We start from the raw sequence: 8,095 nt of genomic DNA on the forward strand, positions 1-8,095 counted from the left end.
TGGAGAAATATATTATTGAAAACAGTAGAAATGCAGAAACAAAACTTTAAACAGCTCTAGGATCAAAACTTCGGTTACCGTTTGGGTTAGTTGTTAGGTTAGGTTATCCACTTCAGGAATATAAAACAAAAGACAGTATACAAAGTCATATATTGTCACAGAGAAAATTAAAGTAGTTATACAAAATGTTGCCGAAGTCCTCCGGCAGAATGAATCCTTGGGTAGACAACTTTCCAAAGAGAAGCTTGGCCTGGCTAAGTCAGAAGGTTATTTCCGCCACCTGAGGAATGTGTTTCTTCAAGCATTGCACGATGTGTCCTGCAGCTTGGCATTCATCATTGGCTGATTTGGTTATCTTTAAAATTAAAAGAAACATTAAACATACTAATTTCGGTTGTCTGTACATGGGGGTAAGTCAAAAGCAACGTGTAAGGGGCTGTTCAAGTATTACGTAAGCAGATTTATTACAATTATTTACCCCCTCTTCCCCCTTGTCATCAAAAGTAAGCAAAGCTCTTACCGCCCCTCCCATGCTTACGTAAAAATTGGTACCTATATGCATTTTTCTGTTAATGTATTCTGTTTTTATATTGATTCCTAAGCAGCACTTATAAAATAGACTTAGGATAGAGGACTTTAATGCACATAATATTCATTTAAACAAACTTTATTGACACAGTGGGAATCCCCGAATATGTATTCGGTTTTCAAACATAGACAATGTGTGGGTTGCCAATATGTAAAAAAAAAATAACTACTGCTGAGCAGTGCTGACGTAATCACTATCTCGACCCCCCCACCCCCCATGTCATCAAAAATAAGCAAAGCAAAGACCCCCCTGCCCCCCCATAGTGCTTACATAATACTTGAACGGCCCCTAATGCATAAAATTATTCAAATTTAAAATTGGAACTACTCATATCAAACAAGCGTATCGTAAGTAAATAGGTACCAATATTATATTAAAATTTTTTATTGGAACAACTCTTTAATAACTTTTGAAGGTTAGACCCATCAACCATTAAAGAAGAAAATAATACAAATCGAATCATGAAACAGGGTTTTGACACACACTCCTTGCCTCATTCACATTTATACATCGTCTCATACATACTCTTCTATTATTCTGACTCTTGACATGGCCCGACTCGAGTATCTGATTCACTAGCTCGGGCGTCCCCGACTTCAGCTACCATTCAAATTTGCATCATTTTTATTATATAAATTAAAATTCCTTATGTAGTATTGATCTTCTTTTAAAATAAATGTCTTTGAATGCATAACATTGTTTTATTAGTACAGTGGAAAAGGGATCTATATATGTTATAATGCGACATAGAACCCTTTTCCACATTTTCAGCTTTTATGTGCACTATTTTTAATTAATTATTTAAAAAATGATGTCATGTTGTCAAACTAAGGAAAAATGTATAAGTGATAAGGGTAATAGCATATTAATGTGTTTTTAGGGTTAGATCTTTCTACGAGACTAGGCTTCAATTTCAATGAACGTAATAAAAATCGTAATCGTATTAGGCTCTAGAAATTCAATACATGCTCATCACATTGGAACCTACGAGTAAGACGGTGAAGACTAACACTACCATGATGACATCGTTGTTCGACGTCAGCAAGTCTGGTCTCCACCGACGCGGTGTCGAGACCGACTTATTTGCCATGATTATGGACCACGGATTCACATCCCACCGTGATGTGACATACATGCATCCCATTGTGATGCACATCAACTACTATGACGATATCGTCGTTCGTCGTTAGTAACAATTTTGACTACCCTGGCTACTCTATTTGGACTGTGTAATTCAATTGCCTCAATAAAGCCGCTGCTAGGATACCAAACACATCTTTCATTGCATCTCAAATTTTAAAACACTTGCAAAAATTAAAACAAATTGCATTGGATCTTATAATGATAAGAATGTGTTTATTAACCTCTGTATGTGGGGAGTGAGTTTTTTGTTGCATTAATTTTTTTTTTTTAATATATTACGCGTCAGAAAAATTGCACCTGTTGCAAAATCTTATGAGACAATGAAGCGATCGTCTCTTCCGGATGTGCACCATCTTCGCCATCTGCCACACCTCCGGATGAAGGCAATTTGTGACACTAAATGTATTATCTAATTACACTATTTGTTATTATTAATTAAATAAAAACGTCATCGACATCAATCCATGCAAATAAACAACAAAAAAACTGAGTTATCATAGTAGGAAAGTTTATTTTTTTTATTAAATATGACATCCTTTGAATTTAGCTGCGGCTGCACATTTCCGCCATACCCTTTATGAGCGTTTTTTGTTTCGCCGCACCGTTTCAGCTATATTCGCGGAGATGTTACAGACATACGATCAAATTGCAGAGTTCTGTTTTTATACCAGAAATGGTATTTTTTTTAACAATTTTTTTTATCATTATCGTTGATGTAAAATAAATACTACAAAAAATCCAAGAGCAAAGAAAATTCAGTAGAATTATAATTAACTCCGAAAAGAGAATATTTATGGAAATCTACTAGGAACACAAGAGCTTGAGGTACTTTTTGTATACGCTTGCCAAATTGCACTCGGGCAATCTTCAAAACTCTGGAGTTAGAAATTGCAGAATCGTGTTCCACAGGCGTCCAGTTTGTTCTTTGAGGTGAAAAGGACACAACACAGATGGAGTACAGAATAAGTTAAAATCTTACCTCTCTATCACATTCATTGGATATTTCGTTCATTCTTCTAATTTTCCTGGGCTGGGCGAATATAAACGGAGTTACAGCAAACATGAAGCCTTGTTTTGAGAATGATTTTCCCTCCATTATTCCTGCCTGTAATACAAACCAATTCACTAAGACTTCAAATGGACATAAACCGAGTGCTGTAAGACCCTGCGCAGACATTTAAGTTCGTTGGAGTAAGGTAACGGTCTGCATCGCAGCTCAGTGTGGACTTTTCTGCGGAGGGTCTTACAGCATTTGGTTTATGGATTGCTTACCCACCCGTGGGACGACGGGCCTATTGTATTAACACCACACAACAGTCCTACTGCCATGTGTCACTGAGAATATGACATCCTTAATTGGGAAGTGTTGTGAGATGGATGAAAATAGTTTTTATCATTAAAGAAGAAGATAATACTAATAAATCTAAATGAAACAGAACAAGACAAATAAAAATAAAAAGATAACGGTCACAACTAGGAATCGAACCCAGGATCTCTTGTCTTACCGGGACGGGGCGTACTGTACAGGGCCCGCAGATACTTTAATAATACACAACTGCTGACCCTGCACAAATCACAAGTGTGCCCTACTGTCGAATTTGGCAGCCATCTCTGGTCCGGAGCCCCTAAATACCTGAAAAAAACCCTTGACTCTGTGCAAAAACGGGCGGTCCGTTTGATAGATTCCCCAATCTTAACAAACGGACTGCAATCTTTAGAGCACAGACGTCAGGTAGGTATGCTGTCCTTGTTCTATCGGTATTACAATGGAAGATGCTCTGAGGAACTAGCGTCATTGATCCCTTCGGCACCGGTGCGTAGTCGGGATACACGCCAAACTCGCGCCCAACATTTGTACACGGTTGACATTTGTCACATGAGAACGGGTCGCTTCTACGATTCGTTCTTAAGTTCAACAGCTCGGCTGTGGAACGAAGAACGAACTGCCGGCCTCTGTGTTTCCTCCCTCCTACAACATGGGACTCTTCAAGACCCATGTTCACTCCTTCCTCTCCACAAAAAGACCCTCCACACAGCATCCCCAAAGATGACATAGGCCCTGAGGGAAATTATTTTCTTCAGGGCCTCCTGTGTGGAGTTAATATGTATAAAAAAAAAAAAATAAAAAAAAAGGTAATTTGGGAGGCGGGTTCGGGTACCGCTGCCTCGGGAACCATTCAATGGATAACCAATCCCTATGCCATGGATCACCCCAAGTGGTTCACTGTGTTTTGTGATTAAGCAGGGGTGCCCGAGTTCATCGGGTGAGATGTGTTCAGGGTGCGTCTACCCACCTGCTGCGTGGCGTGCCAGATCGAGAGAGGATGGTTTGGGGAGACCCTTTGACCTTTCCAACTGGTCTCTTGACCCATCGCCTTGCGAGGAGTGACGGGCATATATTCATATGCCCGTCACTCTTGAACAAATAGATCCCTAGATTCCTACCCACCCCTCATACTTTTCTCCTTCCCAGAACTTCCTTTCCTTCCTGTCCTTAAAAAACACCCTCCACAAAGCATCCCCAAAGATGACATCAGACCTGAGGGAAATGATTCTCAGGGCCTCCTCTGTGGGGTTAATGTAAAAAATAACCTTCAAAATAAGTTGTTCCTCATAAATAGTTAATATTTTATGTGAATAGATATATCAATGAAACGGTTCCATGATAACTCCTCAAAATGACAATTCAACACACCTTTAAAATGTGATATAAAGTCATTAAAAGTGATGAAACAGTTAGTTAGTGTGATGTATGGTAAAAAGTTAGGTATTCAAGAGATAGATGGCACTAGTCAGAAAGCTTACTCCAGAGTACGACAGATGTCTCTAGAGTGTAGCAATTACCTGTGGGGTATCATTGTCAGACTTCAAGCTTCTAGAAACAGAGAATTACCAACCCTCGGGTAATGAACAGTGTAGCTAAATTCAGACTTATTATTTATTGTAACATAAATACACGAAATTATTGTAAAGAACCTTTTACTTAATCAAGAGTTCCCAACACACTAAGGGGGCATTTCACTATCTCTGATTATGTTCTGACTAAGCACTAATCCGCGGATTAGTCATTTTTTCGTTTTCACTATATCTGAATAACGCTAACGCTCGGGTTAAAGTTCGATTTGACTAATCAGTGCTCGAACCTCACGTTAGGCGCTATTCCTCGAATCAAAGATGGCGTCAAAACATTCCGAGTTTGACAGCGGAGAAGTGAGTCGAATTTTGTTGCGAATTATTATGGATACCGAGGTTTTTGATTTACAGAAGCAGGTGAAAGGGCGGCGATGCGAAGGCCGCGAGTTTTAAGAGCTCTAATGAATTTGAATGCTTGTATGATCCATCCTGAATTATTTGATTGTGTTCAAAATAAGAAACAATGTATTAATTCGACACGAATCTATCTAAAATGACCTGATAATCAACATAACATAACCAAAAAAATGCACACTTTGCGATGTTGCCAGACTATTTCGAGTGTTATCTATCCGGAAGCTCGGCAACAATGGTGAAACGGTCACCGTTGAATAACGAAGTTATTCTGATCTTTAAAGCCAGCCAACGGCTAGCTAGTCAGATATTTAGCCCGACATAGTGAAATACCCCCTAAATCTGCAAGTAAAGGCAGAGATATAACAGTTAGTTAGTAGATTAGTTTTTGTTTCATCACTTTTTATAGGTCTGTTGAATTGTCATTTTTATGAGTTATCCGGTCACCCAATGAAACATGTAAATTGCACTTATCTGCAACCTCTCAACCCAGATTTAACAGTAGTTGAAAGGTAGTAACATAATGGCTGCTATACACAATCAACTTTACCGTCCAATTTGCATGAGGCTTGATCCATTTTGCAGTTTGTCCATAGTGGCTACACAAGTTCCATCATACTTTTTAGGTGAGTTCATGTCTTTGAGTGGTTGCATACTCTATGATGGTCGCAGTAAGTTTGACTGAACTGAAGAACGTGCACACACAAATGCAATAATGCACGATGCTTGATTGATCAAGTCGGCAATATATTCTGTCTTCACATACACTTCCACACACAGTCAAGTTTACTTTGATCAAGCGACAAGTAGTAAACTTGTTTGTGTGTAGCCCCCATAACTGTACTGTTAAATCTAAAGTTAACTCTATGTAAAGCGTTAATGTTACCAGTACCTTGTCAAATATGCAGGCCAATACGCAAGATGCCTTTTTCTGGAATGGAGGGCCTTTTTTCAGCGTGTTAACTTCCTCAATGGTAGCGCCAACAGACTTCATGCAAGCCTCCCCTAGTTTGGAGACTCCTTTCTTCATTGCATTTGTCAGAATACCTGATTGAAACATTCAACAGAAATAGCGCATTGAAAAAACAACTGAGATCATTAATAGTATTCTGATTTATTTTGTATAGTGTATGTGGAGTGCTATAAGCTTATCTCGTCTCATTTGTTTACAAAATATTTGACTTACTTTCTCCGTGCGCATAAAACAGCAAAGTTGAGAACAAAAGTATGCACACATCTAGTCTCATTTTGTTAGCATTAACCGGAGAATCTGTCGTGAAACTATACAGCTACCGTGTTGAAAGACGACTGAATTTAGAATTACTGGACAGGATAAGATAGCGATCATTATATCAAATCTGTCGATCAGATTGAAGCATTTCAGTTTCGGTTGGGTGGCCCCGAGTTACAAATAATTTGGCTCTGAAAACATTGATAAAGTTAATTGGAATTTAATGATATCAAAGTAATATGTGTACAGCTTCATGGCCTGGTGGCACAAAGTTTTCAGTTAGAATCTGATGGAAGTATGTAATATGAAAAATATCTTCCGAAGTATCAAAAAAGCTAGGAAATCCTGATGTTTTGCTACACCATTTTGCAATGGCATGGTATGTGTAGCAACATATTGCCATGGGCATCTATCTAGGTGTATTCTGGGTGATGCAATAAAATTTCCACTAGATATCTATGTATAACTTTAGACACAAGCACCAATGGAGCCACTATCTGGAGTGGTGAAACATCAAACTAATTTTTATAGACACTTTCTTCGAAACAAAAATAATTTGTAAATTTATCCAAGAATACAATAGCTTTACAAAATCTATTCCCTTTGCTTCTATGATTTAACATACTTGTGTGTATTTCTTAAAGATAATAAGGAATTCCAGTCAAATTTATTACTTATCTAAGAATACCATATCTTTCCTGCTAAAATCTATTTTGTTTGCTTCTCTGATTTAACATACTTGTTTCTATTTCTTAAAGATAATAAGGATTCCAATCAAAATTTTGTCGGTATGATATCAATAAATCACAATTGAAATATTTAACAAAATATCTAAAAAAACATGAATTCTTTTGAACTAATTTGTATACCACAGTGGTAACGCATGTGCAAGTCTAAGCAGCGGAACTTTGGACAAAACCGTCTGCTTTCTAATGCACTCGGCCAGTATAAGATTTGTCAGAACCCGCCGACCAATTACAGGGCGTTTGCCTTTACCGTGTTAATCGTTTTTAAACGACGATTTATAAATGTTCATGAAAAATGAATATGAAATGTTATATCAAACATTAAAAATCTTATATCTCCGAAAGTTTTTTACCGATTGCATTGTAATTTTGATACAACGTTGCATACGAAAACAAGTGTGTTTTTATATATCTATATTATATAGATGTCATCTGTGACAGGTAAAAACATGTTTTTTTCTGCACAGACAGAATAAGCCACAGCAATTCATGGCGTGGTACAACTAGTATATAATAAAACTTATATATATTCAGAATCAGCGTTTGTTGATCTATATGAATGTATGTTTTTTTAGCCTTAATATTTTACACACAAGTTTCTAATTAATGTATCTCATAGCCTTAAAAAAGATATTTCTTTAAAGAAAGACAAACATTCTGGGATTATGAATAACCTGACAATATTTGAAAATCTCCTACTACCACCACAGTAAGCAGAAAATGTTGCTTATGTCGTGATGGAGGATTTAGGTAGCTGAGATATTGAATGCACGACGCCTGGACGGGACCCAAACGCGATGCCAACTCAGCCAATTAGTAATGTTAGTGCAAGGCAAACCATGAGGGATTCCTAAGAGATTTTAAACATTTTCATAGAATAACGCTAAACATAGTAAATAGTAAAACATAATATTTTAGTTGATGGTTTGTTGTTACCATGAATTTAAAATATGAAAATATTTGTATAAACAAATATTTATTGATCAAAGCAAAAAATGTTCATAATGCATTTTAAATTACTTTTGAATAGAAAATAATGTATAGGGCCATTACACGATGTATTTTTATCAATGACAAAGCATATATGTATTCATATTTTCTTTCTCACCATTATTATTA

The 8,095-nt window shown here is 37.1% G+C and overlaps 1 protein-coding gene across 1 annotated transcript; it reads right to left on the minus strand.

Annotated features, from left to right (window-relative positions):
* Positions 1-259: 259 nt before the first annotated feature.
* Positions 260-5,993, minus strand: LOC149413558 (uncharacterized). Its single transcript, XM_089644389.1, has 3 exons — positions 5,844-5,993; positions 2,712-2,837; positions 260-355 (listed from the first exon to the last, which is right to left on the minus strand). The coding sequence occupies exons 1-3, from the start codon at positions 5,991-5,993 to the stop codon at positions 260-262; spliced, it is 372 nt and encodes a 123-aa protein (XP_089500515.1).
* Positions 5,994-8,095: the final 2,102 nt, after the last annotated feature.

The sequence above is a fragment of the Hesperophylax consimilis genome, chromosome 21 (genome assembly GCF_061612785.1).
Source record: "Hesperophylax consimilis isolate HC1 chromosome 21, BYU_Hcon_1.0, whole genome shotgun sequence".
NCBI lineage: Eukaryota > Metazoa > Arthropoda > Insecta > Trichoptera > Limnephilidae > Hesperophylax > Hesperophylax consimilis.